The sequence below is a fragment of the Vigna umbellata genome, chromosome 9, assembly GCF_029865625.1.
Source record: "Vigna umbellata cultivar VRB3 chromosome 9, Vumbellata_1.0, whole genome shotgun sequence".
Lineage (NCBI taxonomy): Eukaryota > Viridiplantae > Streptophyta > Magnoliopsida > Fabales > Fabaceae > Vigna > Vigna umbellata.
This window is the reverse complement of record NC_142173.1, coordinates 3,238,596-3,257,044: the sequence shown is the minus strand read 5'-3', so window position 1 is coordinate 3,257,044 and position 18,449 is coordinate 3,238,596. Positions and strand designations below refer to the sequence as shown.

Below are 18,449 nucleotides of genomic sequence, written 5' to 3'. Positions count from 1 at the left end.
ACCCTCTTCTCTTCTCAAACTTTTCTCGAACGAAGAAGTTTGACGACCATCACATGTAATCTTTCTTTCATTTGATACAAATCCATGTTAATTAACTATTTTATATATAATTTTCATTTTTTTTGACCGATTATTTTCGTGTTCTTATCCTTCATAGACGCATTCTGCTTTCTCTCTCACGGGTGGAAACACTTTATTCCGATGAACCCACCCTTTGAAGGTTAGTTTTCGTTTTGAAGAACTTGTTTGTTGTTCTTTTTTGTTGAACTTGTTTGTTGTTGTTATTTGGTTGAACTTGTTTGTTGTTGTTGTTTAATTAAACTTGTTTGTTGTTGTTGATAGTATACTATAAGTTCATAGTTCATGCTTTATAAAATACCAAAAACTGAAATTTGTTGTTTTTCTACTTTTTCAAATCTCGTAAAATTGTAAAAAAAATTACAATTAATTAAAAAACAAAAAAATTGTTTTTAACAAAATTCGATGTCAATTTGATTAACATCGAATTTTTTAAATTCGACGTCAATTTAACATCTCCCGATATGACGTCGACCTTGAATTCGATGTAAAAGGCCAAAAAAGACATTATACAATGTTTTTGTACTAGTGTTTGTCTATGATAAACTAAAAGAAAATGATAGAAAAGATTAAGGGTATTTTTATAATGTTACTACAAGGTTGAATGTAAAGCATAAATTTTACGGTTTATAATAATGATAATGAAAAGGGAAAGGTAAAAGTTCAAGGTTAAATAGTAAAAATTCGAATATTTAATTTTGTTATCCCTCTATTTACTTAAAAATTATCTAAACTTAACTCAAATTCAAATTTTCTACTAGATTTTTTATGTTATTCTTCTACTGTATTTTTAAAATATATTAATTTTAATATATTAAATTTTTAATATATTTTAAAATATTAAAATCATTTTTCAATATGTCAAAATAATGAATTTTAAATATAAAATTAAAAGAGAGTAAAAAAGATTTGGACTCGACGATGTAGTTTGTCCAATCCTATTTTAGTTTTTTTTTACACTTTTTTACTCCAAAACATTATCTTAAATAAATAATAAAGTTAAAAAAAACACATATATCACTTATCTTCATAAATTCATTAAAAAAACAAGATTTGAAAATAACATATTTTTATGTACTAAAATGACTTCCAAAAAGATATAATAAAAGTTTTCAAATGGTCAAGCAAAAATTAAAATATATCTTTCAATATTACATCTGATAGATACAAGTCTAATTTTTTTTATCTTTTTTAATTTCGTTTCTGTTATTAAAAGCTTTTCTCTCTCTATCTACTTGTGAGAAAAAAAAGAGTAAAAATATATTTCGTATATATTATAAATAGGTATAAATATGAAGGTAGAACTAAAACATGTATAAAGGTGAACACTACCAACATTGATAATATTATTTGGTATCATTTTATTGATAGTTTATAATCCACGCCAAAATATTCCTTTTCCAAATTAAAAGAAACAAAAAGACAAATTTTAAACAATTGTAGATTTTTAATTAGAAATTAATTTAGACACTAATTATTTTTGTAACTAAGATTTTGATAGCTAATATTAGAGATCAATTTAAATTTCAATTTATGATTTAATTCTAACTTTTTATTTATAATAAAAAATATTTTAAATACTAATAAATTTTAGTATATAAATTAATATTAAATTAGTCATTATAATAATTAATTATTTTTTATCTTTAAAACTAGGTGTTAATGCATTATTTATCTCTTTAAATAATTCTAACTAAAATTCATATTGGAGTATACAAATAAAATGAAAATAATTTTTGTATAAAAAAAAAGTAGGTTTGGTATTAAAAGTACAATAGGTCCAATATTTTCTATAAGATGGTTCTCCTTTTCCAGCAGCCACTAATTATTTCAAAAATAAATTTAACATTTGTAAATATTAAAATTGGTGATAATGGAATATAAAACGTGGCATCTAAGTTCTGACCTATTCCAAGGGATACAAGGCCATTTAATTAAATAGACTTCCCAATACACAGAAGACTGAAATTGAATATGTGACCTAATAAGGTTTTAAGAAGTTTCCTTCGTGAAGACTAGTATGCAGAAATTACTACTATTAGTTTTCTGAATATCAATATTATATTCAGTTAGTTCTTAAAATATTATTACTTAATTAAAGTTTTTATAATAAAATTGTATATATTTTTGTGATATTTTAAAATGAAATATATTAATATTTGTTGAGTAATAATATTATATGGAGAAAAAAAAAGTGTTGATAATATGTTTGAATTCCAATTAATATGCATGGCCGAAATTAGTGGTAGATAATTGAAGGAATTTGAAGAGTGAAGAAGTGATTGAAGGGGCTAAAGTCAAATATTTTGTTTGATTGGTAATAAGCACTATGGTGGTGTGCATATAAATAGAGGTTAGGAAAGAGAAAAATATACAAAAGTTGTGTTACGTATTCATTCGTTTCTTAGAACCAATACAAAAATGTCTGCCATATTGGTGTTTCTTCTTCTTGGAATATTATCTTCCATTACAGGTCTGTATGCTCCTCTTTCATGTTTTTCCTCTTTTAGTAAATATTCTTGAGTATATAAATGTAAGTTTAACTAACGTATTAATACAAAATATTAATTAATATTTTTTTTACCAAGAATTCAACCATTATTCACATTGTAATGAATTTTCCATTAACATATATATATATATATATATATATATATATATATATATATATATAAAGGTTAAATACATTTTAAATTTTAACATAAAATTAAAATTCGTATTTGTCTTAAACTGTGATATATTCTCAAACTTTTGCAATAAATAAATATATAATTTTCTTAATGCAACTTAGTTAACACTAGTGCAGCGAGGAGCTTTTACTGCGGTTCATTTTCACTATACGTCGCGGTTCAAGAACTGCGACATATTCAGCCGCGGTAGTAAGTCAGACACTTTAGGCCGCGGTTATAACCGTGGTATATAGGTTGCGGAATATGCCGCAGTTGTCGAGGGAATCGCTGCCTAAATCCATTTTTAAAAAAAAAAAAAAAAATACACTATATGCCGCGATTCAACCGTGGCAAAAGGCTGAAGCATATGCCGCGGTTAGTGTCAAAACCGCGGCCATATGTCTCGTTTTTAAAAAAAAACGAATCACTATATGCCGCGGTTGTGGTTAGAACCGCGGCATATTCCCCTGCAGTTTTTTAAAATTGCAGGTCTGTTTTTGTGATATCCACTACCACAAAAACAGACCTGCATATAAAAACATATACACAAATTCAATTTGAACATAGCAAACACATGTTCAAATGTATTTCAACATCAAATAAAGTACAAAGTCTAAGAAAATTCTATCTAATCAAATGCATTGTTTAAATCTAAGAGCTATTGTATAATCTAACTATATACTTCGCAGCAGCGTTCCTAATGAATAATAGTGACTTCTCAGGAACTGGTGTAGTAGTCTTGAATCTCTGCAAAAGACAATTCATTTTAATTAGTGTATATGAATTCAACATTTGTTAAAAAATCAAAATTTGTTAAAGTTAAATATTACCGTTTCCCAGCGACTTGTGATGTGAGAACGAACAATATGGGTCATCCAATACATTACATAGTATCCACACTCATATGACCCATTTTGTCTGTTACACTACAATATATCATCACAGTTGATAATAGTTAGTGAATAACATTTGTTATAAAACAATTATAACAAAGTATGACTTTAGCATATGTCAAACCTTGAGAGAAATCCAAGCAATCTTTCTACTATTAACAATTGATCTCCCACCCATCATCATACTTGCTGGAATAGAACTGTATATAAAAAAGGTTTTAGCATTCAGTTATATAACAAAGAAAGTCCAAACATTGAGGTTCTTACCAATCAATTGCTTGTTTGAGTTGTGTGGGAGGAGGCCTGTGCAATGAGCAGAACCACAAAGCATAGTTGTCTTGCATAGACATAACAAGAAGTTGCCAATGGCGCCTGAAATTCATAATAACGTAACTATTAAATATTAAAATCACATATGGAACATTATTATGTTAACAAAGTTGACTTACCCGGATATATAAGGCAAAAAGTATATTTTCTTGCCCCTTCCAAAACTTCTTATCAGACTCATGTTGATATGCTCAAAATCATTTGATTCATGAATTGATTGGGGATCAATGAATCCATAATCATCAGAACGCCCCAACTTATTAATGACCCCAGACATATACCTGAAATCAAAAATTAACTTTGATATAAGGATACTTGATATATAAATCAATTTTATATATAAATAATTGGTCATAGACTTACATCGTCCATAGTTGAATAATTGAAATATTCAACTCTTGTGTTCCCGACGCAAGCTCACGGACATCTTGGCTATTAAGGTATATTGGGACCTTAGAGCCATGCCCAAATACATTAGCATCATAGTCAACCTCCAAAGGCTTATCATCAAGGATGTCAGCAAGTAGATGCAATGAAGAAAGAGGGTCATCCTCAGATGGAGGAATCTTCTGTTGTGCCTGCGTCTGTTGTTACATGAAAAGATAAGATAAGTTTTGACATCAAAAACCTTTAAAATTGAGAAGTGTAAAGAAGAATTTCATACCGAGGGGTCAGAAACTGGTTTAACCAAAAATTTAGGCCAAGTGATAAACGACTTATATGCTTGTTCCACAATGAAAATCTCTTCCGTGGACAGTGGAACCGAGGCATCTGGTATGATCATTTCATCCACTGAGACCTTCACCTCATCCTCTAATAGTTGCATACCATGACATACAGTCGCTGACCTAAACTCTGTTCCACGAGCTACCAGCACCATCTCAGTATCTTCTAAAATGTATAGCAGACATGGACTACCATCGTCCATGTCATCCTCTGGGATGGTTGATGCGGAACAACTTCCTTTGCCGCTTCTCCCTGTCAGAGTAAATGTTAGATTATACAAGAGATAGAAATAATTGCACATAAATGTTTATTAAGTTTACCTGTGGGAGGGGCAGGGATAACATGTTCCTCTATAGGAGACTGCACCGGGCGCATGCTCTGAAACTGCTCCTGGTATAGCATCTGGAATTCAGCCCTCACCTCGGCCCTGATCTCCTGTATAAGTTGGACCTTTTTTGTGATCTCTTTTGTCATCCTTTGTGTATCGCTGTATGAATATGAAGGCTGACGAGAAGAGCTCCCAAAATAATCTGTAATTCCTACTCTAGGACCTGCAGCACGTACACGTCCAGGGTGCTCAGGTCGTCCAATTGCAGCAGCAAGAATATCCTGGCGACCCTCTGGAGTGAATTGGCCTTGGGAGCTCTGCTCAACCAAGGCGTCCTGTAACATTACAAAACACCATTATTCTTTAAATAGTTTAATGAAGTATGTATAATGACAATATTTATTATTTTAGGAACAGTGATAACTTACAATTTTTTCAGAAATCTCTCGTGCAGTGTCAGAAGAGTAGGTGCCCGATGGTCGCATACGGGCCAACTTCCATTTCTCATGTCTAGACGGTGGAGAAGGAGGCTGAGGAGGGCTACCACTCTGAGATGGTGGTATAGCATCTGCCTTTTGCTTGAGGATTTTCTCCTCAAGCTTCCTATACCCACCATAAGATAATAGGTGGGGGTTTTTGTTCTGAGCACTTGTTCCTTGTGCTTTGCTTCTAATTGCCTGTCACATACACATTAATTAATTAGTTCATATGATATATATTTGTTAATGAGGAATTGAATAATATGAACTACACTAACCTGCCATTCCTCTGACATCCGACTCTCTTTAAAAACCCGCCAAGTCTCCTCATCAATGGACTTATATGAACTACATGGACTTTTATGTTTAAGGTGTCCAAAGATGTACCTTGATGTCAACTTGCTTTTAAAGTTTCTGAAATTTTCTGCAACAGTTGACAAACACTTATTTCTAAGTGTTGGGACATTTGGAATGTCAAATGTCATCTGAAAAAAAAATAATAAAGTTGTATTAGTACAAAATTATCAATATAAACAAATTTTAATTCAAATGCTATTAACTAACTTACCAATATATCTTGCCAAATAATGTTCCGATCACCCTCGGACACATGATCAAAAGATGGAATGAGAATGCTAATCTTATCACGTGCCACTACTCCAAGGTATGATCGGAAGTCATCTGCATGGGGGCCAGTTGCCACACCCGTGGTGACATTCACATTCACCGGAGTTCTTTCACCACTATTTTTCCTGATCAATAGTTGTTTCATCCTAGTGGGTCCTCTAGTGGATCTGGTTGGGGGAGCCTCATCCCCTGAAGAATGTGGATGATCAGCCATATATCTGTCAAAATAAATAACAACATTAAATTTTCTTTCAAGACTTATGTAATATCATATAAATTAACAAAACATGTAATAGTAATCATAGGAAATGTATAAAAGGAAAACTTATGTTATATTAATAAAATACTTATACAGAAATTGAAAATTCATACATAAAGATATGGATTCATCATATGTATATTCCCTCATCATGATCTGACCGAATTGCATGTACATCATCGTCAACTACAGATTGGTCATCCAAATTTGTTGTAGTTTGAAATGAATGGTTGTCAGCAATATAAATATTAATCAGATTGTCTTCGTTAACTTCAATTTGTTTTTTGCCTTGAAGAGCAACATACCAATGGTCAGACGCAGGATCTTTGACATAAAAAACTTGAGATGCTTGATGTACCATGATAAACGGTTCGTCTCGGTAACCCACCTTGCGAAAATCAACCAGTGTCATACCCGAGTCATCTATTTTCACACCACTCTTATTGTCAAACCACTTACACTTGAACAATGGAACAAAAAACTTGGTGTAATCAACCTCCCATATCTCTTCTATTATTGATAACAGTTGAAAAACTGTTATTTTCATGATTAAAATTGACACTAAAAGCAACCTTTACACTTAGAAACTAGCTTAAAATCATGCTTTTCCTCATGTTTTTAGAAATAAGAGAGCTGGACAGGTTTATGCTTGATTTCAGTGTTTTTGTGCAGGTTTTAAGGTGAATTTGGTGAAAGAAGTGAAGAAGGAGAGAGATGAAATCAGAAAAGACAATAAAAAGTGCAAAAGGAGAAGCCGAAGTCACCGCTCAGCGGCAGTTTACCGCTGAGCGGCACTCAGGAGCTTGCGGGAGGTCCGCTGAGGGGCAAAATGGCCGCTGAGGGGAGCAAACAAGTCACGCACTCACCGCTGAGCGGTATTTTACCGCTGAGCGACACTCAGGCACTCACGGGAGATCCGCTGAGGGGCAAAATGGCCGCTGAGGGGAGAAAACAAGACACGCACTTACCGCTGAGCGGTAATTTACCGTTGAGCGGCACTTTAATGGGCTTGGATTTGACTTTTTGTAATTTACGAATGATATATAAGCTTTAGGGTTTCCTAGGGTTAGGCATCTCTGGCTGGAACGAAGCAAACACTCTCTCTTCCACCCCTTTGAAGGAGGATCTTGGATGCTGAGGCTTCCTCTTCACCTTTTTAGGGTTTATTCTTTCATTCTTTCATTGTAATTCATCTAGGGTCACCATGAATATGGTGAACTAAACTCTGTATGTTTGTTGGGGAATCAATGTAATCTTGTGAAACTCTCATATATGGAATATGTTTTTACATCTTTTAATTAAGACTTATGCTTTCTTTTCATCATTAGTTAGGGTTTTTCCTCTTTGCTTAATGCTTGCATTGTTTAACTCATTCGATGCATGATTATTGGTTTTGTCGATACGGACACGTACGGGGAAGTCTAGATCCGGGGAATTTCTCCCAATATGATATTGGTTGTCGTTAAGCTCCTGCACTTATGAACTGATCATTAGGAATGCTAGGAATTGTATGAACTCGTGATTAGGGAGAAGCCTTCTAGAAAGGTACTTTAGAGAGTGGCATTAACAATGATGATTTGAATGTTGAATTCCTAAAATATATGAGAGTGGATAAGATGAAATTGACCCCCAACAACATATTCATATCTATATTTCATTGAAAGTGTTTATCTTTTGCTTTTTGCCATTGATCAAAATTCATGCATACATGTTTATTTTCTGTCTTGCATATTAAACCCCAAATATTTCGTTTGTAAGTCTTAGTTAATCAAGAAACCACATAACTAAACTAGGCCGCGAGTCCTTTGGGAAGAACGATACTTGGTCTAACCAAGTTTATTACTTGAACGATTCGGTCATACTTGCCGATTGAAAACAAGTTTGTGACATCATAATTTGGTGTTCATAAATTTGACCATCAAGTTTTTGGCGCCGTTGCCGGGGATTCGTGGTTTAACTGGTTAATTTGTGTGATTATTGATTATCTTTGACTTATTTTTTTTATTTTTAATTTAAATTTCGAATTTTTTTTTATTTTATTTTATTTCTCTGTTTATATTTTTCAGTTTGTATTTTATTTGATTTGATTTTTTTTTTGTTTTCTATTTTTCTGTTTTCTGTTTTTTATTTTCTGTTTTTTATTTTTCGGTTTTTATTTGATTTTATTTTATTTGATTATATTAGATTTTATTTTATTTTATTTTATTTTATTTTCTGTTTGTATTTTATTTTATTTTATTTTATTTTTCTGTTTTTATTTTTCTGTTTTTATTTCCTATCTTCTTATCTTTTCAATTATATCCTTTGATTTTTTTTTCTCTATCTTTTTGTGCTAACAATTGTTTTTAGGGTTTTGTGCCTAATGTCTGCAGAATGCAATTTGGTCAAGAATTTAACTATATGGGCACTCAATTCCACCAAAGTAATCTCAACCACTGGTGGGAACCTCACTCAAGCATGGATCAAAGCCAATTTTGGCAAGCTGCTGGACAATTTGAGAATCAACCACAACAACAATGGCAGCAACAACCCTTTCTATCAGGAAGTTTGGATAGGTTGGAGGACACCCTTCAACGATTTTTGAAAAATTCCGACTCTACTCAGAAAAGCATTGAAGAATCATGTAAAAGAATGGAGATGCAACTTCGTTACATCAATCAGAGATTGAATGATGATGTTAATACTGAAGTTAACCTTAAGGAGGAAGGGCAAGTCATTATCACTGAAAGTGACAAGATTCTTGATGAGGAAAAATTAAAGGGAGATGAGGAAAGGGTAGAGAGAAAAGAGAAAGAAGAGTTGAGTGAGAAAGATAAAGATGAAGAAAAAGAAAAAGAAGTGGTTGAGAGAGAAGAGAGAAAGAAAATTTGTGTGAAAATAAAGAAGTTGAGGAGAAAAAGAAAAGGGAAGAAAAAAATAAAAGAAAAGAAAAAGAGAAAATTTAGGGAGAGAAAAAGGAAGAAAAAGAAGATGAGAGGAAAGAAGAAGGAATCATATGAAAAATCCCATCCTCATCTAAAGAAGAATCATAGGAAGGAAAAGAAATTCAAGTGCTTTATGGAAATCTTCAAGAAATTGGAGATTAAAGTTCCTATGATTGAGACATTGCAACAGGTTCCTGGTTTGATCAAATTTTTGAAGAAGTTTAGTAGAAAGAAGAAAAAGAAGAAGGAACTTGAGCTTGGGTCAAGCTAATGACGTTAAAAGAGCGCTTGTTGGGAGGCAACCCAATTGATTTAAGAACTTTTGATTTTATTTTGGTTTTGTAATTTTTAATTTGTGAACATTATTTTTGTATTTATTTTGTTGGATATAGCATCTACTGAAGGATGCTAGGTGGTTAAGTATCTACTGAAGGATACAATGGCTGTAACACCTACTGATGGGTGTTGGTGGATTTTGGGTCAGGCTCGTGACGTTAAACAAGCGCTACCTGGGAGGCAACCCAGTTGATTGAATATTTCTGTTTGTTTGTTTTAGTTAGGGTTTGCATAAGCATTTTGAACATTAAATTGCAGGGAGCCAGTGAAGGGCATGTCTAGGAGGCACGTAGGTTAAGAAAAGAAGGAGAAGAAAACATCACAAAAGTGCCGCTGAGCGGTACTTTACCGCTGAGCGGTACTCTCGCATAATAGGGTTTTAGTTCCCCTTAGCGGGACCCGAGCCCATTAGGGTATTTTTAAACCCTAAGCTGCGCATTCTTTCACACTTTCAGACTTTTCTTTGCACAAACACTCCCACATACCTTCTCCAAGGTTTTCCACATCTTTTCACTCTTCCCTCTTAAGAAAATTTCTCTTCCACTCACTTTTTCACTAGTGTGCCATCAAAGTTGGGGTTGGAAGAGAGCATTCTAGCTTGGAAGCATTCTCATTGCATCTAGTATCGCCACCCAAGTAAGTAAAATGCATTTTGTTCATCCTAGGGTTTTGATTTTGATCTGGAATGTGGTACTGGTGGCGCTGAGGGGGAATTCTGGCCCTCAGCGGTAGTTTAGCTTCGAAAGGAGTTGTGTTTGTGTTTTACTAATGATTAACATCATGTTCTGTGGTTTTGTTTGTGTTTTGAATGTAGGAATGGCATCCTCATCAGGAAAAAGATTGAAAACCATGGCAACCAAGAGAAAGGAAAAGGAACCAGAGCAACCCCAATCTAGCAGGTTCCTCTCTAGGAAACATGAGAAGCACTTTAAAGTGGTTCAGGACAGGAGACTGCTGATGGAGAGAAAGGTTGGAATGATACCTAACCTTGCTCCTCAATTTGGAGAGCAAGTTTTAGGGAATGACTGGGGAAAGCTAGCCACTTATCCTGCACCTGCCAACATAGCTGTGGTTAAGGAATTTTACACCAATGCAAAGAAGATTGGTGATTATCCAGCTGAGAATTATTTGGGCTATGTCAGAGGCCATGCTATCAGGTATGATCCTGATTCAATTAATAACTTTCTGGACACTGTATGGGCTGGTGAGCAGTGCCAGTTTGCTCTTTGCATGGAGGAAGGTGCTGATTATGAGGATGTGGAGAGAGTACTGTGTATACCTGGAGGACACTTCCAAAGGAATCGATCTGGCTCAGTGGTTAACATTAGGAGGACAGATTTGACTCCTCTTGCAAAGTATTGGATGGCGTTTTCTCATGCCAACATTCAGCCATGTTCACATGTGTCAGATATTACTCTCAGCAGGGCATTCTTCATCCACTGTGCTATCAGAAACTTGAATGTTAATATTGGGCAGGTGATAGCTGATGAGATTAGTGTGTGCGCCAATACTTCAAATAACAAAGCACCACTAGGACATCCTTCTTTGATCACGCACCTTTGCAAGATAGCTGGGGTGGACACTTCTGCTCCACCTTTTGAGAGGTCAAGAAAAGCTATTGATGAGGCTTACTATAGACAGTACTGTGGAGGTGATGATGCAGCTCAGCCAGTTCCACCACGCCGTGCTCGTAGAGAGAGAGGGCCAGCACAGAGCCAGACATCTGCTGAGACACATGAAGCAGAGCCATTCCAGATGAGGGACATGTATATGTCTCTTATAGGGGCTCAGTTGCAGTCCATTCACAGAGGGCAGGTGGCCACTGCTGAGATCATTGTGGGGATGTATGATACACCTCCAGCCCATAGGTGGACTATGGATGAATTCCATAATGTGGTAGCTTGGCCAGAGGAACCAGTGCATGGAGGAGGAGCTGAAGCAGCTGAAGCTTCAGCTAGAGATATGGAAGAAGATGAAGCTGATGAGGATGATGCATTTGAAGATGATGAAGATGAGGAGGAAGAGGAAGATACAGAGGATAGCTCAGATTGATGAGGAGCTGAGATAGCATTTACTGATGAATGCTATCATGTGCTTATGTTTTGGTGGTTTAAGTTTTCTGAACTTATTTGTTTCTGTTTTTAGATTAGGGTTTGATGTACTTTATTTGAAACCTGGTTTGTTATGATGGTTTGCTATTAACTGTGATTTTGTGATAAGTAATTCTGAATGATGCTTATGATTAATTGATGTTGAGATGATGTGCACATTAAAATGCTTATACAGGTGATTCACAAGCTTTGTGAACAAATGCATGATATCATGATTGTGATTGTGAAATTAAGCAGGATGTGTATGTCAAATGTGAATGAGCTTATATGTGAGATTTTGAGCTCCAGAGTTGTTATTGTTGAATGCTATTACTTTGAAAGCATGAATGGTTTTGCCCAGGTTTTCTATGATTGAATCAATTGCTTGTTTTGCATCACATGATCAAGGTCATTTGTTGAAAACCTTTTTATTGGCCAAATTTATAAAATTAGCCCACTAAAAGAGAACACTGTGTGTTCTATCCTTTGAACCCTTAGCCTTGAATATACACTGAAAACCCTTAGTTGAAAATCTTTACCTTGAGTTAAGTAGAAGATCTTGTGTGGTATTGTTAAATGTTCAAGTTTGGGGTTGTTGGGAAAACATGAAAAGCATTGAGCTAAGAGCTAAAAAGTAAGAATATGCAAAGAAAAAGAAAAGAAAAGAAAAAGAAGCAAAGCTCAATGCAAAGGCAAAAGAAAGTTGGGAAAGAATAAGATGATTGTGTTGTTATGATTCTCTTAACTCAAGGATTTTGTGATCCAGAAAAACCAATTTTCTTGTTAGCCCAGCCACATTATAAGCTATTGAAAAGTCCTTGTGATGATGCATGCTTGTGAATGTTTTTGATTGTGGTAAAATGAAAGGCAAAGTTGATTCATGTAACATTGTGATAGTAGAGTGAATGAGTGATCATCTCTTATACACTTGAGTGTGAGTGAAACACTTGACTTAGTGAGGAAATATCACATGAACACATGAACATCCATGCTTAATTGATTGATCATTCATGAAAATAGCATTTGTTGGAATTTAAATGACTTTGTGAACACTAAAGCATGTGCACATCTTGATTGAACTCTTGGTCATAAGTTTGAGTGAAGTTTTTACTTATCTTGAAAAGAAGATTTTTGAATGAAGTGAACCATCATATGAATTGGTTTAAAGATGGAGTTACATCTTATTTGCTTGAGGACAAGCAAAGTTTTAAGTTTGGGGTTGTGATAACAGTTGAAAAACTGTTATTTTCATGATTAAAATTGACACTAAAAGCAACCTTTACACTTAGAAACTAGCTTAAAATCATGCTTTTCCTCATGTTTTTAGAAATAAGAGAGCTGGACAGGTTTATGCTTGATTTCAGTGTTTTTGTGCAGGTTTTAAGGTGAATTTGGTGAAAGAAGTGAAGAAGGAGAGAGATGAAATCAGAAAAGACAATAAAAAGTGCAAAAGGAGAAGCCGAAGTCACCGCTCAGCGGCAGTTTACCGCTGAGCGGCACTCAGGAGCTTGCGGGAGGTCCGCTGAGGGGCAAAATGGCCGCTGAGGGGAGCAAACAAGTCACGCACTCACCGCTGAGCGGTATTTTACCGCTGAGCGACACTCAGGCACTCACGGGAGATCCGCTGAGGGGCAAAATGGCCGCTGAGGGGAGAAAACAAGACACGCACTTACCGCTGAGCGGTAATTTACCGTTGAGCGGCACTTTAATGGGCTTGGATTTGACTTTTTGTAATTTACGAATGATATATAAGCTTTAGGGTTTCCTAGGGTTAGGCATCTCTGGCTGGAACGAAGCAAACACTCTCTCTTCCACCCCTTTGAAGGAGGATCTTGGATGCTGAGGCTTCCTCTTCACCTTTTTAGGGTTTATTCTTTCATTCTTTCATTGTAATTCATCTAGGGTCACCATGAATATGGTGAACTAAACTCTGTATGTTTGTTGGGGAATCAATGTAATCTTGTGAAACTCTCATATATGGAATATGTTTTTACATCTTTTAATTAAGACTTATGCTTTCTTTTCATCATTAGTTAGGGTTTTTCCTCTTTGCTTAATGCTTGCATTGTTTAACTCATTCGATGCATGATTATTGGTTTTGTCGATACGGACACGTACGGGGAAGTCTAGATCCGGGGAATTTCTCCCAATATGATATTGGTTGTCGTTAAGCTCCTGCACTTATGAACTGATCATTAGGAATGCTAGGAATTGTATGAACTCGTGATTAGGGAGAAGCCTTCTAGAAAGGTACTTTAGAGAGTGGCATTAACAATGATGATTTGAATGTTGAATTCCTAAAATATATGAGAGTGGATAAGATGAAATTGACCCCCAACAACATATTCATATCTATATTTCATTGAAAGTGTTTATCTTTTGCTTTTTGCCATTGATCAAAATTCATGCATACATGTTTATTTTCTGTCTTGCATATTAAACCCCAAATATTTCGTTTGTAAGTCTTAGTTAATCAAGAAACCACATAACTAAACTAGGCCGCGAGTCCTTTGGGAAGAACGATACTTGGTCTAACCAAGTTTATTACTTGAACGATTCGGTCATACTTGCCGATTGAAAACAAGTTTGTGACATCATAATTTGGTGTTCATAAATTTGACCATCAATTATACCATAATATCTCATTGATCCAAGTACAGGAGATTGATCTTTTGATGTGGAAAATTGAAGTGACTCAGCTTCTAAACTGACTCCACTATTTTGTACTGTGCTTTTATCATCCAAAGTCTTCGTATAGAATGTGCAATTATTGACTTCATAACCTGTACAACACACGACATCAAACTTCAAACCATTTGCAAGCCACAATAAAGTTTCAGAAGAATGTGGCTCTTTGTCAATTTCAGATTTGAAGCAAGACATAAATGTTTTGTTATGCTCCATCAATTGCCATTTCTCTGATTGTCTTGGATTTTTATTCTTAACAATGGCTTTGTGTGCTTCCAAAAAAGGGATCACCTCATCTGTGTTGTTCAATATATAAAGATGCGCTTGCAACAATTCTTCGCGATCTTTTGTCACCACATTGACACCTCGGATGCTTTTACTTGTAGAAAATTTATTCAACCATGCTGTGCGAGGAACTCCTATTGGATTCGTTGATGTCATGTAATCTGAACAAAACTCGATACTTTCTTCAGCAATATACCTTTCAATCATCGAACCTTCAGGACGATATGGATTTTTAACGTACCCTTTCAAAATCTTCATATAACGCTCAATAGGATACATCCATCTTAAGTATACCGGTCCGCACAACTTGATTTCTCTAACCAAATGAACAAGTAAATGTACCATGATGTCAAAAAAAGATGGAGGGAAAAATATCTCTAGTTGACACAAGATGATAACAATCTCTCCTTGAAGTTCATCTAACTTTGTAGGATCGATGGCTTTACTACATATTGACGAGAAAAATGAACACTGTTAGCAAAATGATGAAGATGAAGTTTTGATGATGTCCAAATCAAGTCAAGAGAAATCAAGACTCAAAATGTTATGAAGACTTGTATTGCTATGGAAAGCTTTTGTAATAATTATAGTTTAGTATCTAGGACTTAGATTATGAGTGGATTTATGTTTGCATTCAAAAGAGATGTAAAAATAAGCCAAACAGCAAAATCTGTGCAGTGTTAATCGATTAACACAGGGTGTAAATCGATTGTTCCAGAGACAAATGAAGAAGCACTGCATTGAGCTGTTAATCGATTAACAAGGGGTGTTAATCGATTAACGTTAATCGATTAACAAGGGCTGTTAATCGATTAACACAGGAGCCGTTTGAAAAACTAGCCGTTTTAAGAGCCGTTGGACTATCCGTTGGGGTGCTAATCGATTAACCACTGTAGCTAATCGATTAACACAGTCAGAAAGGCTGAAAACGAAAAATGGAAGAGCCTTTGGATGAGTCTATAAATAGACTCTCATTTTCTCTCAAGAAAAAAACCAACCAACTAGAGAAACTCTTCCCTTGTGCAAAAATCTCTGAACTCTTTGAGAACTCTATTGAAGCTAAAGAAACTCTTGTCTGCAAAGTCCTGAAGTGCTACTGCGGTGACAGAGGAATAGCTTGTTCATCCTTGGTGTGTCTGAGGAAGTGTCTGGAAGAGAATCATCCTTCGTGAAGTATTCGAAGGAAGTGTTTCATCCTTTGTGAAGATTCAAAGGAGGTGTTGTTTCATCTCTTGTGGCTTCAAGAGAGGTGTCTTCTAAACTTTTACAAATTGTATCTGTGTGATTGTAGTTTGTAATAGTTTTGTGATTAGTGAAGTGTTTATCTTGTTTTTAAGATAAGCGACTGGACGTAGGATTGGTAAGATCCGAACCAGGATAAAATCAACTGTGCAAATTTCTCTCAACCTTACTCTATTTTATTATCTTTATTATTTGCTAAGTAAGTTTAATTGAGTAGAAATTTTTAAGGCACACGATTTTAGTAAGAACCAATTCACCCCCCTCTTGGTTTGTTATCCCACGCTAACCATTCCGCTGCAGCCGCGCTTCTGACAATTGGTATCAGAGCTTGCTTTGATAGTCATTCAAATGGCAGGATCACATCAAACCTTTGCAGAGGGTGCATCAATCAATAGACCACCACTATTCACAGGTGAAAATTACGCATTCTGGAAGGTTAGAATGCAAATATTTATGGAATCTATTGATATAGATATTTGGGATGCTGTTGCATTTGGTCCTTTTGTTCCAACTAACAATATGCAGGAACCAAAGCCCCGTGACCAATGGACTGCTCAAGATAAGAAAAAATTTGGTAATGATGTAAAAGCTCGTAATATTATTTCATCTGCTTTAACTATTGATGAGTTTTACAGGATTTCTATTTGTAAAACTGCACAAGAAATGTGGGAAGTACTTAGAGTAACCCATGAAGGTACAGATGATGTTAAGAGAGCTAGAAAGAATACCTTAATCCAGGAATACGAAATGTTCAGGATGAAGCAAGGGGAAACAATAGTAGATGTTCAAAAACGCTTCACCAACATTGTCAATCATCTCATTGGACTAGGTAAATCTTTCGATACTGATGAGCTTAATATAAAAATTCTGAAATCTTTAGACAGGTCTTGGCAACCAAAAGTGACTGCAATTTCTGAGTCACAAAATCTCAACACCATGACTATGGCGGCACTTTTTGGAAAGTTGAGGGAACATGAACTTGACCTCGGAAGACTAGATGAAGAAGAAGCAAAAGCAAAAACTAAGAAAAAGAGTCTAGCCTTGAAATCTGAGGTTGAAAGAAGCAAAGGTAAATCGGAAGATGAAGACTCAGACGAAGAAGAAGAATTGAGACTCATGATAAAAAGGCTCAATAGGTTCATGAAGTCTAAAGGCAAAGGAAAATTTAGATACGAAAAGAAAGATAATCCAGTATCTTCCTCAAATTACCGATGCTATGGTTGCGGAGAAAAGGGGCATCTAAAAGCAGACTGCCCAAATCAAAAGAAGGGTGAAGAAAAGAAATCCTTCAAGAAAAAGAAAGCGTACATCGCATGGGAAGACGACAATGAGACCATTTCAGATTCAAGCTACTCAGATGAAGAAGCAAACATCTGTTTAGTAGTGAATGACGACGCTGGAAGCCAAGTAAGTACATCTAGCGATTCTGATAATTCTAGTCAAATTAGTGAAAATGAGTTGCATGAAATTTATGCTGCTTTAATAGTAGAATCTGAAAAATTAGATAAAACCCATCAGAAATTGAAAAAGGATTTCAAAGAGTTAAAATTGAATTTTGAAAATACTCTTGAAGAAAATCAAAATTTAAAAACAAATTTTGAAACTATTATTGATGAAAATAAAACTTTGAAAAATAGAGTTTTATTTCTTGAAAAGGGTAAATTTACTAGTAGTGATGAATGTGCTTCTTGTGAAAATTTTAAGAAACTACTAGAACAAACAACCTCAGGAGAATGTAGTAAAAATAATGAAAATAAGGTTGTTAAAAATAAGTATGTTCCTAAAATTAAAAATAAACACAATCATAGAACCCGTAGAACTTGGGTAGAAAAAGGAACAACTTATAGGAACACAAATGTTGTATCATGCTTTTATTGTATGAAAAAGGGTCATACTTCAAATAAATGTAAAATTAAGCATTATGGTGTTCCAAGTGGTAGATATATTTGGGTTGTAAAGTGATTTCAAATTTTCAAATTAACCCAAAGGACCCAAACAAAATTGTTGGGTACCAATTTTTAAATTTCTTTAAAACAATTTTGTTTTAAATATTTGAAAAGAAAAATTAAGAAATTTTTATTTCAAAGAATATGGAACAATTTTTTTTATATATACAAAGCATATATAGTTTTCAAACGGAAAATATTTGAAATAGAAGAATGTGTGCATGTTGTCTTTAATGAAATTGTAGACCTTGAGGCAAAACCTCTTGAGTCATTTTGAATTACATGCAGGCAATGATGAAGAAGACAACAAATGAAGTGAAGAATGATGACAATCCTCAAGATGAAAATCTAAACAAAATGTGGAAACAACCTAGAGGATTCTCATTACAAAATTGGAAGGATATCTAAAGGGGTACTTTATATTTCTATGTTTTTATTAGTGTATGCCCTTTATATTTCCTTGTATGCTTGCCTCTTTAAATTCAAGAAAATGTATGCTGCTTTTCTTATTATTTCTATGCATACATGCTTTTATTAAGGGGGAGTATA

General features: G+C 34.6%; 1 protein-coding gene and 1 long non-coding RNA gene across 2 annotated transcripts; one reads left to right on the top strand and one right to left on the bottom strand.

The window, feature by feature from the left end:
- Positions 1-2,816: 2,816 nt before the first annotated feature.
- Positions 2,817-7,672, bottom strand: LOC148192332 (uncharacterized). The gene is made up of 3 exons (XR_015782316.1): positions 3,908-7,672; positions 3,765-3,840; positions 2,817-3,673 (listed from the first exon to the last, which is right to left on the bottom strand). It is a non-coding gene; the product is annotated as an uncharacterized LOC148192332 (long non-coding RNA).
- An 8,630-nt stretch (positions 7,673-16,302) lies between these two features.
- LOC148192331 (uncharacterized) lies at positions 16,303-17,916 on the top strand. The gene has a single exon (XM_088098664.1). It carries the CDS (start codon positions 16,303-16,305, stop codon positions 17,914-17,916), a length of 1,614 nt encoding a protein of 537 aa, XP_087954790.1.
- The last annotated feature ends 533 nt before the right edge of the window (positions 17,917-18,449 follow it).